At 33.2% G+C, this 17,877-nt stretch overlaps 1 protein-coding gene across 2 annotated transcripts in view; it reads right to left on the minus strand.

The window, feature by feature from the left end:
- LOC109607133 (microtubule-associated protein futsch) overlaps window positions 1-17,877 on the minus strand; it is a 155,697-nt gene that overhangs the window by 1,983 nt on the left and 135,837 nt on the right. For both annotated transcript variants that reach the window (XM_049964709.1, XM_049964708.1), the window contains exons 2-5: window positions 17,454-17,552; window positions 13,251-13,423; window positions 12,115-12,678; window positions 57-12,048 (exon numbers count right to left, since the gene is read on the minus strand). In XM_049964709.1, coding sequence (XP_049820666.1) covers window positions 57-12,048; window positions 12,115-12,678; window positions 13,251-13,423; window positions 17,454-17,552 — 12,828 coding nt within the window. The remainder of the gene's footprint in view (window positions 1-56; window positions 12,049-12,114; window positions 12,679-13,250; window positions 13,424-17,453; window positions 17,553-17,877) is intronic.

The following is a 17,877-nucleotide window of genomic DNA, read 5'->3' on the forward strand; positions in this document are numbered from 1 at the left end:
AAACATAATGAGAAAAAATATGTACAAGATTAAAATTGAATACAAGAATCCCATACCTAAGTCCTTATCTTCCCAAGTTTGTTTGGCCTCCAGTAACGCGTTGTACACCTCCTTACTTGGTTCAATTCCGGAGAACACGTAATATCTGGCACGGATCCTCCTAAAGAAATCCACATAGGAATAATAGGAATTTCCATGATGTGGAACATAGGTTAAGTCAACATATACAGGATTTAGTTTCTTTCTGTATTTGGAAGGAGACTCGGATCTCTTTTTATCGTCGTTTAATTTATTTTTGGCTGTTACGTTTGGTGGTAATTTCTTTTCTTTCTTTGGTGTACCTTTATCTTCATTGGGAGGAGCAGGTGAGGGTAATCCTAAGGGTTTGCCCCATGAACCAATTGGATCCTTTTCCTGGGGTTTTTCTGCAGAAGTAGGCAATTCTGTTCCCATGAAACTTGACGTCATTAAACTGCTAGATTGGGAAGCCCCATTTTTGTTTAATTGGTCTAATTGATTATTGCTATCTACTTTATCATCTTCCACCTGGCTTGTAAATTTAGCTTTAGTGATTTCAAATAGATGGGTTGGCAGTAGGTCAGCTGAAACAGCTTTCTTATCATCAGATTCCACAATATCACTTGTCTCTGGGTCATCCGGTAATGCTCCATAGAACGACATATTCATCGGATCTATTTTAGATATTCTGTTAGTATCCTCATCAAAATCGTAATGAGACGACGATCTTGAATGGGCTACTTGTGATGTTATGCTTAAAGGAGAGCCGGGAATATCATCATCATCATCACTCTCTATTCTTTCACTTTCAGATGCATACGGAGCTTTGGAGAACTGACTTGAGGAAATGTCGCTGTGGATAGATGACACTACTTCATAGTCATCACTACCGGGTGTTGAACTTCGGACATCAACTTCTTTCATTATTGTTGATAGAGTTTCGTTTGTAGGTTTCTTGCTTTCTACTTTTGATGTTGGTGAAGGAACTCTTGCACTAGGACTTACAGGCACTATAGGTGGGGTGGAAACTCCAAGGATATGTGTATCTGTTTTATGTTCTGCCATGTCAGGTGTGGATTTACCACTTAACTGCGGCGACCCTTTGCTAAGTTGAAGTGTTTGTGTGCTTGAACCAGGTGCACTCTCCAGAGCATCATATAATTGTCGTTCTTGTTCGAGTAAGTCTTTACTAACTTTCTTCGGATCCATTTCAGCTAATGAAATTTCTACATCGGATATAGATAGTTTCTTAACGTCATTTTGTGCAACGCCTAATGTATGTTCATCACTTTTACCTTTACTACATTCAATTCCTTTATCATCTAATTTTTCAGTCTTTAAATCACTCTTATTTACAATATCTGATTCTAACAAACCTACTTTCTCCTTCTGCAATTCATCAACAGACGGTGCTACCCCTGCTTTAAATTTATCACATTTTTCATAAGACTCTTCGACCGGCTTCGGTTCTTCAGGCTTCTCACATTTCTCAAAAATTACTGATTTAGACATGTCAGTTATTGAATCAAATGTATCTGCTAATTCTTTTGCAGTCTTTTCCACTACAGTTTCCTTTTTATCACATTTATCAAAAATTACAGATTTGGACATATCTGTTATTTTTTCAAACGTCTCTGTTAAATCATCTGCAGATTTTTCTACCATTTTCGTCGCTTCTTCTAGTTCCTTAGGAGGTATCTTGGAGTCACCACACTTTTCAAATATAACAGATTTTGACATATCTGTTACGGTATCGAAGGCATCAGCTATATCAGAAGCTGATTTTTCTATTGTCTTTTCAGCTTCATCAGATTTGGATGTAAATATGGATTTGGCCATATCTCCAACTGAATGAACAATATCTTTCGCTTCTTCAATTAAATGTTCACCAGATTTTTCTACTTTATCAGTTTTTTCTTCAGCAATTTTTTTAATATCACCAGCTTCTGACTCCAATGCTCCATATATCGATTTGGTCATCTCACTTGCCTCATCAAATTTAGTAGTCGTCTTTTTAACATCGATAATTTTATCTTTAATTTCCTCATCTATTTTGGAGGTGGATTCAGCGGCCTTTTTCTCAAGCTTGTCAACACTTTTTAATAAATCAGTTAATCCCTTTTCACATTTATCCAAAGAAGTTTTGATACCACCTTCAATTTCTTCTTCGACTTGTGATGTCTTATCACTCAATGTTGTGATAAAATCCTTTGTCTTTTCTTCAATAGGTTTCTTTGACTCGTCCAATTTTTCATCTAATTTTGAACAAACAGATTCAAGCTTATCCATGCACATTTTATTTATCGATTCTTTATCTTCTTCTTGGCCATTTACCAATATTTGATCACCTACGTCGCATTTTTGGTCTTTTGAAGATTCATCTTTAAGTTCTTTTACTTTTTCATCTAATTTTACTTTTTCCAGTGTTTCATCAGATTTAAGTTTTAAGTCGCCAGTCTCCAAATCAATATTATTTTCCAATAAAGAGTCAATTTTATCAATCGCTTTTTCTTTCTCATCAACATGAGAAATTGTATCTTTCAGACCAGTTGTTGCATCGTCAAAGCCCTTTTTGATGTCGTCAAGTTTACTTTCAACAGAAGAAATTAAACCACTAAAGAAACCTCCCGCCTGATCAATTTTATCCTTAGCATGATCTTTAGCCTCCGATATTCTTTCAGATACAGTTTCCTCAATTTCAGTCCTCTTCGATTCAATTGAATCTTTGACATCCTTCAATTTTTTATCTGCTGTTTCTATTGTAGTGTGGACAGTATCAGTAACCGATTTCTCAATTTGTTCAGTTTCTTTTGCAATTGTATCTTTAATTTTAGAAGCGTCATCTTTGATACCGCTAGCAACATGATCAATGGTTGTACTAACGTCTTCAATCTTACTATCAACTTTTTCTGCAACTAATTTTGTTACACCTTCTATTTGACTTTGAACGTTTTCAGTTGTTTTAGCCATCGAATCTTTCAAATCGACTGCTTTTTGTTCTAGTTCTTCTTTTTTACTATCAATTTGAGTTTTTATGCAATCTCCAACTTTACTTATTAATTCATCAGTGTTTTCCAAAGTACCTTTAAGTTTATTTTCAAGGTCACAGATATTGCTTTGAGATTCTCTGACGTCGTCTAACGGAGATTGAATACCATTAACTATTTTGGACATGTCTGAAACAGATGGTAGTACAATGTCAGAGACTTTTTCATGTTCTTTTTCGACGATATCTCTCAACTCTGTGAATGTTTTAGTAGTTTCTGGTTTGGTTTCTTTTAAATCAATTGACAGACTACCCATATCAACGTTCTTCTTCAAACCATGATCAATACTTTCTACAACAGATTTAATATCATCAGCTTCTTTTTCTGAATGATCTATTTTGTCTGCCTTTTTATCACAGGGAGTTTTATCAAGATTAGCTTCATCTTGACCAGTAATACCTTTTACATCTGAAACTTTAGACTCCACATCTGTAACAACTGATGTTATAATGTTTGCAGCTTTTTCAATAACTTTAGTGGGACCGGTTATGCCCTTTTCACTTTGTTTAAAGTCACTATCTATTTCTTCAACCTTATCTTTAATTGAATCATTTAATTTTGCTGAAACATCTTTAGTTTTCTCCTGTAGATTATCAAGTGTGGTAGCTACTTTCTCCTCCAATCCTAGTTTTTCTGTTAATATTATGTCTGTGACACTTTCTGTTGCTTTTGCTGCATCTTCTTTGATTTTGTCAGTTTTACTGTCTAATTTATCCACTATTTCAACAACACTATCAGCCGATTTCTTTATTTTGATGTCGGCTTCATCTGTTAATGATAGAACTGAATCACTTAGCTTATTTTTAAGGTCAACGGTGTCCTTTACTGCAGTTTCAATTTTGTCTTCTACACTATCTTTTTCTTTTAAGATTGTATCTGCAGCCTTAGTAAGTTTTTCTTCCCCTTCGCTAACCAATTCTGTAACTTTTTTCTCAACAATGACTTGATCTTGTTTTATAGTGTCTTGAAGTTTTTCTGCACCATTTTTCACATCTTCAATTTTTGAATCAATTTGATCAATCGTATCCTTAATCTTATCATCAGCATATGATATTTTTTCAGAAATTTTACTTTCAATAAGATCTTTCTCTTTATTTAACGCATCTGTGATATCAGAAGTAGTTTTTTCCACATTCTTCTTAACACTATCAATTTTAGTCTCTGTTTTTATAGATATATCTTCTAATTTATCAGTAGCACTTTCGACAGTGTCTTTAATCTTAGAGTCAATTTCTGAAACTTTTTCAGTTACATCTTTTTTCACATCATCAATTTTACTTTCAATTTTGGTACCAACTTCTTCCAATTTACCGGTAGCACTCTCGACAGTGTCCTTAATTTGGGAATCGAATTGTGATACTTTTTCAGACAAAGCAGATTCAATATCAGATTTCTTCCGATCCAAGAAGTCTTCAATGTTAGTTTTACTTTCTTCAGCACTCGTCACGACTTGTTGTATTTTGTCATCTAGCTCTTTTGTTTCATGTGATACCACTTCCTTTACATCAGAAGCAGTCTTCTCAATTTTATCAAAAACATCTGTAATTGCTGATCCAAGTACGTTGAATAAACCAAATCCAGCTTCAGCAGGTTTTGATACCACTTTTTGTGGAACAATTTCGGCTTTTGATTTATCAATATCGCTTCCTGTAGAAGCTACCTTACTTTTTTCTTCAGAATCGTCTGTTTCTATCATCGATTCTAAGTTCTTTAATATATCCTCCTCTGATTTAATTGATGGAGTCGGTTTACTATCCGATATTGTCTTAGGCATTTCTTGCAATATTTCTTTTACAATTTTTTCTGGAACTTTATCCCCAACTTCTTTCAAATCCTGTTCTTTACTGTCTTTAGAAAACCCATCTTCATGTTTCTCTTCTACATCTAATACATCTTTAACATCCTCAAAGGCCGATTTTATAGTGGATCCCAATTTGCTGAAAAATCCTTCGACTTCTTCCACAACACTTCCTCTTTTCTCAGACAGTTTGTCTACTTCCTTAATTTCCTTAGTATCTATATCTTTTTCTGTTGTATCTTTAGTTTCTCCGTCCGCTTTTCCAGAGAATTTTATATCATCTTTAATATCAATATCTTTTATTTCAGGAGTTGATTTACCCGAGGGAGTTTTTGATGTAGTAAGGCTATCTTTCATTTTATCAGATACATCATCAAGACCACTTTTAATTTCTGGCGTAATTTTTCCAGATAAATGTTGTACATCTTCTTTGATATCAGGTGTAGATTTTCCAGATAAATCTTTATGATCCCCTGCTGCTTTTTTGTCTGATGTCAAATCAGATAAATTACTTTTTAGTTGCGGATCAGATGTTAATATACTCTGTTCATCTTTCGTTTTCATTTCTGTAGTTTTTTCCAATTCTTGTTTTAATGTTAGATCTTCTTTTTCTATATCTAGACCCACAGGAGTTGATTTTCCGGACTTATCAAGTATATCCTTTGCGACTACTTCACATTTGGAAGTTTCAATTTTGATATCGGGTGTTGATTTACCTGATAAGTCTTTATCTTGTTCAGGTGATAATTTTCCATCTACAAGAGTAGGCTCCTTGATCTCATCTTGTGGAACTTCTCCAACTTTTTCTACTAATTTAGCTGTTGATTTATCGGATAATTGATCTTTTGCTTCATCTTTGTGTTGAATATCTGGAGAATGGGTTCCAAATACAATATCTTTTTTAATATCTGGTGATGTTTTTCCAGATGAATCGACACTGGGAGAATCTTTTTGCATATCAGTTTTAGCGACTTGTTTCAAGTCGGCAGGCAAATCTGATGTTTTATCCAGTTCTTCTTTTAAAGTTATTTCAGTTGTGCCTATCTTGGTTTCAGGTAGTTCGGGAATAGATTTATCTGTAATATGATCTGGTTCTTGTGGAGTATCTTTAGTGATAGAAAAGAGTGGTGACGATTTTCCTGAATCATGAGTACTTCCCTTTTCATGATCCAGTAAGATATTATCTGACTTATCTTGATGTAATACCGAAGTCTTGTCGTCTGACTCTTCCTTAAGCTTTATTTCATCTTTAGTTACTTCATCCAACTTTTCTATTGAACCTTCTTTAGAAATAACAAGATTCGGAGAAGATTTACCAGATTTTATTATAACATCTTTTTCATTGTCACTTAAGGCAGGTGTTTTTCCTGTTGTTAAAGATTCCTTTGGTGTGTCTTTGGATTCAATAATATCAGGAGAAGATTTACCGGATAATATTTTAGAAACTTTAATGTCCTGTTCTGGTAAATTTTCAGATTCTTTTGTTGTCTCGATCTTATCATCTAAGGTCTGGTCTTGCTTTTCTGTGTCACTTGAAAGTTTCGAAGTATCAGGAGACGACTTGTTTAAATCCGCTTTTTCTTTTGTACTAACGTCAGTTTTTTCATCAACTTTATCAGTAACAAATGATTTTCTATCTAATATTTCATCTTTTAATTCAGGAGATTTTTCTGATGCTTCCTTAGTGTCCTGCTTAATAATGTCTTTTTCTTCGACAGGAGAAGCACTCTTATGTTCTTGTAAATTTTCAGATTCTTTTGTTGTCTCGATCTTATCACCTAAGGTCTGGTCTTGCTTTTCTGTGTCACTTGAAAGTTTCGAAGATTCAGGGGACGACTTGTTTAAATCTGCTTTTTCTTTTGTAGTAACGTCTATTTTTTCATCAACTTTATCAGTAACAGATGATTTCCTATCTAATATTTCATCTTTTAATTCAGGAGATTTTTCTGATGCATCCTTAATGTTCTGCTTGATGTCTTTTTCTTCGACAGGAGAAGCACTCTTATTTTGATCATCAAAGCATGAATCCTTTTCAGAAGGCATGGCATTAGCCTCTTGAACTGTTACAATAGATTCAGAGATGGTTTCTACAAGAGAAGATTTTTGTGATTGTTTCTGTGAATGAATATCTGGAGAAGATCGACCAGAACTTTCAGAACTTTTTGAAAATGTGATAGTACCAGGAGGACAAATTTCAATCTCCTCACCGCCATCTTCACTAGATGCTGTTACTAGCATCCTATGTACTGTACCCGAATCTTCATCTTCTTTTTCTTCTACATCATCTACCTTTTCTTCAACATCTTCCGTTTTTGACTTGATATCAGATATGATTTTGGACGTTGCCATCATAAGTTCCTGCGATTCCTTGATTAAACTACTTCTTTTTTGTTCATTTTCTATTTTTTCTTCAGCTTCAGGAATAACACTAATTTTCTTTTCTTCTTCAAGGAAACTTGCAGTTTGTGATTTAGGACAGATTGGTTCTTCAGGAATAGTACTAATTTCTTTGCTTTCGATGATAGGGGATTCTACTGTGGTTATATGAGTCTCTCTCAGTTCTGTTGTATAACCAGGTTGGTAGGGATATCCTCCTAAAGGAATTTTTCCTTCAAATTCTTCCAGAGGTGCGTCCGATTTTAGCACTTCTGCAACTTTCGTGACTATTTTGATAACATCCTCTTCTCGCTCTTTTGGAGATTTACGCCCTAACTCGGTTTTATCAATTTCCTGTAGGGGATCTATTATCTTTGGTGTATCAGGAGTCGACGCTGAAGATATAAAAACAGGTTCAGCATGAAGAATCTCTTCTTGAGTTTTATGATCTACTTTAATAGTTTCAGATTTGTCTCCATTTTGAGATGCTTCTTTCAATTCTTGCATTTTTTCTTCAATTTTTGATAACTCTTGCGCGTAGCTAGACATTTTTTCAATTACGTCCTTTGGTTCAACTGTATGTTCTGGGGATAAGACAGCCTTAGTTTCTTTTGACTCACTATCACTCTCATATTCCTCATCGTTAACTGGTATAGAAATATCGGGTTCTGCATTCAAATCAAGTTTAAGGGACGTCTTTTCATCTTTTATTTCAATAGTATCTTCTTGATTAGATACTTTATTGTCTTCTAATTTTGTTTTATCAAGATTTTCATCAACTTTTTCTTTTTTCACAGATTCTTTTTCAATTTCTTTAGAAACAAGAATTTCATCTGGTAATTCAGTTGTTACTTGTTTATCATCGCTTTTTTCTATAATAGTCTCTTTTCGTGCATCATCTTTTACTGTCTCTACTATTTCTTTGGTGTCTTGAATTAAATCTTGTTTTTCGGGTAAATCTTTAGAATCAAGCTTCTGAAGATTTTCTGTTTTAGATACTTCTCCAGTTAACTTATTTTCTGAATCCATAACTTCAGAATCTGGAAGAATTTCGCTAGACTTTTCTGTGATTAATTGAGTTGATGACTCCTTAACTTCTTCAATTGGTTCCTTTATAACTTGTTCAGTTTGCATTGTTTCTTGTTCAGCTTCTTTTATTTCCTCTTTGTGTTCTTTTAAGTCTTCTTTTACATCTTTCAATTCTTCTTTGGTGTCCATTTCTTCTTTAGTTTTTAAATCCTCTTTAATTTCTTTTTTGGTTTCTATTAATTCTTCTTTTTTTTTGAATTCTTCTTTGCTTTCCTTTACGGTTTCTTTGGTGTCTGATTCCTTACTTTCTTCTTCAACAGCTTTTTCGATGTGAGTTTCATCCTTTATTTTATCACTATCTTTTTCTTTTTTATCTAGATCCTGCCCCTCACCTTCTTTAGTCTCTATTACTTTTTCTGTGGTTTTTAATTCTTCTTTAATGTCTGATTCTTTTTTTTCAATTTTTTCTTCAACAGCCTTTTCAATATGACTTTCATCTTTTATTTTATCAGTATCTTTTTCTTTCTTTTCTAAATCCTGTTTCTCAACATCTCTGGTTTCTATCATTTTTTCTGCGGCTTTTAATTCTGCTTTGGTATCTGATTCTTTTTTTCCAATTTCTTCTGCAACAGCCTTCTCAATGTGACTTTCATCTTTTATTTTATCAGTATCTTTTTCTTTCTTTTCTAGATCCTGTTCCTCACTTTCTCTAGTTTCTATTATTTTTTCTGTGGTTTTTAATTCTTCTTTGGCGTCTGATTCTTTTCTTTCAATTTTTTCTTCAATAGTCTTTTCAATGTGACCTCCATCTTTTATTTTATCACTATCTTTTTCTTTCTTTTCTAGATCCTGCCCCTCATCTTCTTTGGTATCTAATATTTTTTCTGTGACTTTTAATTCTTCTTGGACTTTCACTTCTTCTTTGGTGTCTATTATTTCTTCCTTACTTTTTAATTCATCTTTGGTGTCTTCCAATGCTTGTTTGGTTTCTATTAATTCCTCATTTTCTTTGAGTTTTTCTTTGGTTTCTTTTAATTCTTTGGTGTCTTCTATTTTTTCTTTAGTATGTATTATTTCTTCTTTTATTTTAATATCCTCTTCAACAGACTTTTCTTTGTCATCTTTGATTTCATTACTACTTGTCTCTTCCTCTTTGGTTTGTATTATTTCTTTTCTTTCAATTTCTTCTCCAACTGCTTTTTCAATGTGCTGTTCTTCTCCTAGGTGTTCTTCTTTTTTTTTTAATTTATTCACATCGATGGATGGTTCTTTTGTTTCTTCCTTAAAAACTTCAGGAATAGGTGTAACTGTTGTTTCATCTTCAATAACTTTGCCACCACTAATTAGTTTCGAATCAACCACTTGCTTCTCTTGATCTTGTTCATGTTCATCTTTATCTTTTTCTTCGTCAGGAGATTTTGTTAATTCCTTTTTACAAACTTCTTTCTCCTCCTGTGCAATATTTTCTTTATCTTTTGAAAGTGCACCATACATCTCCTTTTCGTTGTCTCTTAAAATATCAACAGTCATCGCAGCTTCATTTTGAATTACATTTTCAGTTAATGCTTTAAGTTTTTCTTGATCTGACATAACTCTTGCATCTACATATTCTTTTGACACTGGTTCTTGCGTCTTCTCTGGAATATCAGTTGTTTTGAGTTCATGTGTATATTCATTATATTGGGCAATATCGACTTCTTCGTGTACTGGTAAATCAGCAACCTCATCAGGTGTTTTAACAATATCACGAATATGAGCTTGTTTATCCAATCTAATTCCTACTACAGACGGTAACTTACTAACATTGTCGAATGATTTTGGAGGTAATTGGATCACAGGAATATCTTTTTCTTTCGTATCTTCCTTGATATGTTTTTCTTCAACTACCTGTCCATTATCTTCTTTAATATCATCTAGTGGTATCCTTTCATCTTCTGGTAATGTTGGCGCAGTTGTTGTTGCACCAGATTCGATATTTGCAGAGCATTTTTCATCCGGTTGGGATTCTTGAGCTACTTCTTTAACTTCATCCTCCAACTCCTTTTTGTCGACAGATACTTCAAGTTTGTCTTCCGGTGTTTTTTCCGATGCTTCTTTAGATTTAACGATATCAGCAGCTTCTTCTACTATATGAGTTACTTCTTTAGTAATTTCTTTTATTTTTTCGTTAGAAATTTCGTTGGACATTTCTTTAATCTCTTCTGCGATTTTTACACTTTCGTCACTTAATTTTCTCTGTTTCTCCGATTCTTCACTGTCTCTCGCAAGTTTTTGAGTTTCGTCTTCTTTGGTATCTTTCTCATCCAGAGAATCATGTTCGATTTCTTCTTTTTCTATAATCAGATATTCTTCTGTTTCCATTTTGTCATCTATAGAAATGTCTTTAATTTTTCTTAGATTGGATGACTCATCATCTTTGATTTTTTCACCTTTCTTGAATACCGCTTCGATTTCCTTGACTGCTTCCTGTTCTTCCTTAAGATCAGCTAATTCTTTAGCTTTTAATTGTTGAATTTCTTCAGGTGTTAATTTTGAAAGATCCTTTTTAAGAATGCTTTCTTGATCTGCAGAAGGCGTGCTGACGGTACTGGAATCAGTCGTACCCTCTTTGTCCAATTTACCTCGCTTGGATATACTATCGGGTTTGTGAACACCATTCATTTTCTTTACAGGACTAATTGGAGCTTTAGGAGTTTCCTTCGGTCGCCTCGATATGGGCTTTCTCTCTACCTTCGGTTTAGATTCTGACGGTTTTGATGGCGCAGATTCTCTTTTAGGAGCTGCTTTTTTCGATTCTATTACTCGACGATTGTTTGCATCTTTTGTACTTTTTGCTGGTGTTGCAGAGGGTGACGGTTTCATGACAGTCTTTGGTTTAACTTCACCATTCGTTTTATTGTCAACTGATTTTTTAGGAGTGGTAGGTGAAGCTTTTTTCTCTGTAGGTTTTCTTCTTTGTTGAGACTCGGCACGAGCTTTAGGCGGTTTATTTTCAGTTTTTGGCTTTTGTTTAAGTTTATCTCCATTTTCCACGAGTTTGGCTTCTTCTTGTTTTTTACCTTTTGCACTTTTCTCACTATCAGTTGATTCAGACTTTTTAACGACCTTTTCGCTTACAGGCTTTTCCTGAATTACTCCATTAACGTCGCCATTTTTAATATTATTTTCTATTAATTTGTTTTCTTGACGGATTTTTTCTGGCTTTTCTTTCTTTTCTAAAGGAACTTTAGGTTTTTCAGTTGGTACTACTTTATCTAAAATCGTTTCCTTTTGTTTAGATTTAATAATAGAAACTGGAGAAAGAGATTTTTCTGAACAGACGGGATGCTTGATGCATTCTAGTTGTTTTAGTCTATCCAGTCCTTCGAATATTTTCTTCTGAGGACTACTTCCTGGATATAAGATTCTTGTTATCGTGTCATTAGGATTCGCAGGTTGCCATACTAAAAGTGCGCAAATAGATACTAAATTTTGGATGGGAAAAGTAAATTCACGGCCATGTTTCTGATTGGCAAACAATTTTTGGTCACTGTGGTTCCACTTCATGAGGAACTCCCTTACTTCTTTGGAATCTTTGGCAGGACTGAGTACGTACATATCTAATGTACCATGACCTACTTTATGGTACAAATTTATGGGCTCGGAATCACGATAGCAAACCTGAGGATTTAGACTGAGATGACGTAAATTGGATATGATTTCCTGTCCCTCGTCAATCAAATTTATTAGTAGCGGATCCTTGTCTTTGTCACCGTCCGGACTCATTATTGTTTTTCTTTCCTAAAAAGTAAAATATTCATATTAATTTAACAGTTCTTTTTGATTGTGAATGGGTAGATCACTTACTATTATGTTGCAAAAGAAATGGCCAATTTGAGGGTAGACGGCATCCTGTTTCTTTCTTTTAAGTACAGCGCTAAGCCCATTTACATTCCCATTGTTCAACCTCGTCATTAGTACTGCATCCAATCGATCAAGATGCCTCACGAAATCCCAGAAGCAGGCCTTTCTGGAATATCCTCCATCCAACAACATGTTAAATCCGTTGATACCAAAGAGTGCGGCATCACCCTGTCCTCCAGGAAAGACATACAACGTTGGTCTGGAGAATCTGATGTTGCCTACCACGTCGGAACTTTCCAATAGATTTTCCAACGAAGTGGGCACAAGAAATGGTGAGATGTAGGACATGAAACTGGTAATTGCGGGTGAACCGGCGTTTAGTACATCGTTGGGATTGACTCGCAATTTACAGCTTCTAGCGAATGGTTCTTTAGAGAGACGATTCCAGTCTCCTTCAGGTGAGCAGTGCAGATCCAATGATATGCCATTTTCGTATGCACGAATGACACGTTGCACTTCTATCTCTTGGAACGCTTCCGAAAAATCGGCCAATGAAAATGTTCCATCCTTTAACAAAAAAATATTTCCATTAATTAAAAGTTATACTCTATGAAGAATAATTGACAATTTGTTCGCCATTAATGATAAAATAATCTGAAAATTTACATTCTAGTTCTTACATAATTTTTGCCGTACTGTCGACGCATACTTTATTATAGGCACTGTAAGTGTCGATGCGGATTACCTTTGAACTTTAGCGGAATAATTAAAATCTTAGAGACTTCGGTTCCATTAAGCGCCACAATGTGTTCAACAACTGTTAAATGTCCCGAGATTCTAAAGAAAGGTGAAGTGCTTAATTGAAAATCCTAATCACGAATTTTAGGATATGGGGAAGGGAGAAGATCAAATCAATATTTAACGTAATTTAACGCGATTAAAATTTTATGGTTATAATGAAGTTATTCACTTCGTTTTTGTATATGTATGTATGTATGTATGTATGTATGTATGTATGTATGTATGTATGTATGTATGTATGTATGTATGTATGTATGTATGTATGTATGTATGTATGTATGTAACTATGTATATTTATTTAACAGAGAGAAAACGTTGTATAAACATTTGTAGCTTACTTGAAGGGCCCAGGATCCGTTCGCGGCGAACGTGTATCCTGCATGGATGATGTGACGGTGTCGAGTAAAACTGCTCAGCAAATTCCTCACGCACTGGGCCAACGTGCTTACCACCGGATGGATCAGAATTTCAGTCACCAAATTTTCCGATGCGAATTGGATGAGTCGTTCCCCTATAAAAAGACAAGACAAACCATCTATTTATTGGCTGGGTAGAAAATAGATTATGCTTTGGGTATCATTCGTCTGCACTGTCTGCAGAAAACGAGGAAAATATTTTAAAATTTTAAGTTTTCTATTAGCCACATAAATATCTCAAAAATGTTAATAGATGAATGAGATGATCTGAAAGTAATTTTCAGTATAAACTATAAATAAAAAGTGAAGACATTTGCACTGGGAAAACATTCTACTTATTATTACCTTAATTTAGTTAATAGAGGTCGTTTAATTCAGGCATTAAATTTAGATTAAATTTCCTTTTCGAAATTAATGACTACTTATTTATACGTGCTCTCCCAGATTGTCTACAATGTTTTAACATCGTTAATGCCGGATACATTTTGGTTGATTAATACTTCTTTCATGGAAGAGGAACTCATTTTATTACATTTCATTTCATACACTACACTGATTTATCCTTTCTATACGTAGGTTTAGAAGGAATATTTCTCGATATAAGAAAAATAAATCACCATTTGAAATAGGAAGTACAAACAATTTGTGACAATATTCCTGACATTTCCTATTTATCAATCGTATTTCAGGAAAAATAAAATTTTGTTATCGGTACTTCAATCAATTCTGTCTCAAAACTCATATGAACAAATGAAAATGTACTGTCATAACTTATTACATATTTTAATATTGAATCTCTTTATTATTTTATATTTTATTTTCGAGTTCGAAAATATTTTTCGGCATATTCTTTCAAAAATTTCTATAATTCATTCTTAAATTAAATTTTCAAATCTAAATAGGAGATGAACTGGAATTTATATGAATAACAAACGAATGCATTTATTAATGTGTTTAAAAGTTTCTTAAATTACCACGTAAAACGTTTCTAATGTCCTGCACATTATAATGTTAAATTGTAAACTTTCAATGAAAGACTCTAAGGATTATAAATTCCGTCGCTTTTGTCCAGTTACCAAAACTTTTTTCATTCAAATGAATTCTTTGTATAATTTCCCTCAACCTTAATTATAAAAATCATCATATCTCCCAATGACTTAATAAACTTTTCGAATCCATTTCAAAGGACAAAACGAACTTTTTCACTAAATCATTAATCCTGCATAATGTGGCGTGAAAAGGTGGTCTTGTTAAGCCAGTTAACTGAAGTTAGACCGGGAAATGTGAACCAGTAAATAACGCACAAGTTCCTGTCCTCCGCCGTCAGCAATTTGTTTTGTTAGCTCCTCGAGTCGGACTCTTATCTCTCCTTGAGGTAATGACGCAATACACCCTGTGTTGTTTCGAAGCGACGTTACAACGACTGCGGCCATTGCTGAGCCCTCGTAATCTACAGGAATTGAGATAACGGCACATATTGAGTCGGATTCCTTTTTTTATGTTCGACTTTGTCAGCGTTTTTAAAACGTCTGGCTGTTAGTTTTATTGTCGGTTTTTTGTTTAAAATAGTAGATAAGATGTTAACATGATGTTTTACAGTTAAAGACATCTTTAAAATATATGTGGGCCACAAGAGGGCCACTTTAATGGGTCTTTCATATTAAGTTGTTAGAGCGGTGGAGAAAGTAATTTTTTTGTGTTTTTGGTCGTTATTCACTGAACTATGTCAAATTTTTCAAGGAATTAAATAACAAAATTAAGATAAAATTTTATACATTTTGCTTCCACCTACTTCCACCTTCTTGAAGCTGACAAAAAATATTTTAATTCAAATCAAGCATCAGTAACACTTAACATACTTAACACAATATTATTAAAAGCTTGATACTTTCTAAAATGTTTAATTACTTTTCTCAAAATTTTTGGTACTGTTGTTAGCCCTTCATCAATTTTAAAAAATATACATGTTAATATACATCAATAATACGTGATAATTATTATTTTTTTTTTCTTAAAATGGGAAATATAATAGTATGAACTATTTGTGATTAAGATAATTTAATACCTAAAATGAAAAATTAATAATACTAGGTTTAGAATTTTGTTTAATATTGGATATTTCTACCTCTATTTCGACGTACTTACTTCACATATTTAAAATCAGTGTTATCCCAATTTTCAACAAGATGTTCTAAATCTTTCAAGTTCCTGAGACGGCTTGAATGATTCTTTAATTGTCTTCCAAACAAATACTTTCGACACCACACCACACCATAATTTCCCCTCTGCCAAATAGTGGTATATAGTAATTATATTGGATATATCTCCCATTTATCCGGCGAAACACACGAAGCTATTTATGACGCGTATACAAGCAAAATCTAGACTCTTCTGTAAAAAGAACTTGTTCCCATTCCGTTTCTACCCAACTGATGTGATTTCTAGCAAAATTTAGCCAGCTACTGATTGTAAATTATTTTCCAGAATTTATTCGAACACGTTTTCTAACTGCGACAGTCACATTATTGTAGTTACAAGTCTTACAAGTCATTGTCTTAAGTTTGAAAGCATCGAAAAATGATATTGTTGTAGCAGTATGTCTGTGGTGTCCTTGTCTTCTGGTACTGTTGTAACATTCGGGATTTAATGAGACACATGAAACCTTTCAGCTACCCTGGGGTAACTCCCACCTTTGGAATTGTATATTGAAAATATAATATATAATATAAAAGTAAGAGGAGGTGCGTCAATTTCTCAAATCAGTGTATTTTTATGACAACCATTTAATTGTATTTAGTTAGAATTGACAAAAATTAATTTTAAAATTCTCTGTTTTCACATTCGCCCACAAAATGCTTGCTTGTTGTTTAACATATCTAATATTTTTCTTTCCTTTATATGTGCCTTAAAGAATAGTGTGTTTTGTATGTTGCTTGACAATACAATTCAATACATGATTTATTTTTAGTGCATTCTTTGTAACATTCCTTCTTTGCTAACTTTACATATTTTATGCTTTATTGTTATTTTCAAATAAGCATCCACGGTACATCTTAATATCAACTTTATCTTACAGAATAACGTATACGTTATTCAAAGAATTCTTCCATTCTATTTTTATATACTCATATTAAGATATTAAATATTTAAAATCATCGTAACTCTAATAAATTTCATTAAAAGTATGTATTAAAATTTCCTGTCATTTTTTCAATTTAAACACCTACAGAATATAAATCTTTATATTTTTTACTTACCTTACACGAAAATAGGTTAGCAACTTGTATACATTTATCTTTCCACATCCACGGCCACATTAAATGTATGCCATTTTAAATTTATGACTTGGAATTTATGGATTTAGCAATTTCCATTTCAGATACTTTTGCAATATATTAAAGCAAATAATTATCTGCAGGTAAATAGTGCCATTTAAAATACACATTAATAATATTTTATATGACTAGCAAATTCAATTTTATGTTTTTACATAAATATAATTAATCCATGTAAATATTTTTGCATAATTCACTATTATTAAATTTTTTATTCGCACAAATTTAGTATATTGCAGTACTCTATTTAATTGTTTTGTTTAAATTTTAACTGAATACAAAATTCATTCGTTCACTCGATAGATTTTGTTTTAATTCACATCAAATCCAATTGATTCGATTCACTCGATAATCTCCAGCTTTATGCACTGTCCACGTTTATTGTGCCACATTTTAAATGAATTTCATTGCACATGAAGTGCATTTATGACAACTTATTGTTACTGTTAAAACTGTATGACGTACCAAATACATTGATGTATTGCTGCGGAATAAATTATAACTGCATAATTATATAATTCAACTCCGATATGTTGTAAAATTAATGACAACATTAAAACTACTAATTTAATTAGTGCAAATGTTTAATGCGTAGCGAACACATAATAATATTAAACTTGTGCCAATAAAATATGAATATTCGCCGCAAAAACCCTTTTATGGTAATTAAAGCGTTTTTAACTCTTTGTCTGATCAGAGTCTCTGGAGGCGTACTTTAACAGTTCTATAATTGCATAATCAGTGAGTGTACTTTGCAGGGGCGCATAACTTAAATAAATTCAGGACTTACCATATCTTGCTTCCTCTCCTTCTAGAGCCTGCTCTGTTATTATGGCTAATTCCTTTTCAAGATCAACGAGACAGTCGTTTACATCCCAAGATAGCAACCCTGAAAACGAGAAATATATAGCTGTTAAATTGCAGTCTTGGGTGGCATTTCGTGAAAAATAAATGGACTACAGACAATATAAATACTTCCGAATAAACTATTCTACCGAGTTAAATTCCAGTAATCCCTTAGCTCGATTTCCCAATGCGACGATCCCTAAATTCACTAATCCGTTGTGGTTTGCGTATGCAAATACAAAGTCAATCGAACAAATAACGATTAAACTATTGTGGTTGTATTTAAACAACTATTTGCAGACACATGAACAAGACTGGTAAATTGTCTCATTAAAACTGACTCGAACTAATTAGCGGGTGCAAGTTTA

Source organism: Aethina tumida, chromosome 3 (assembly GCF_024364675.1).
Source record: "Aethina tumida isolate Nest 87 chromosome 3, icAetTumi1.1, whole genome shotgun sequence".
NCBI classification, from domain to species: domain Eukaryota; kingdom Metazoa; phylum Arthropoda; class Insecta; order Coleoptera; family Nitidulidae; genus Aethina; species Aethina tumida.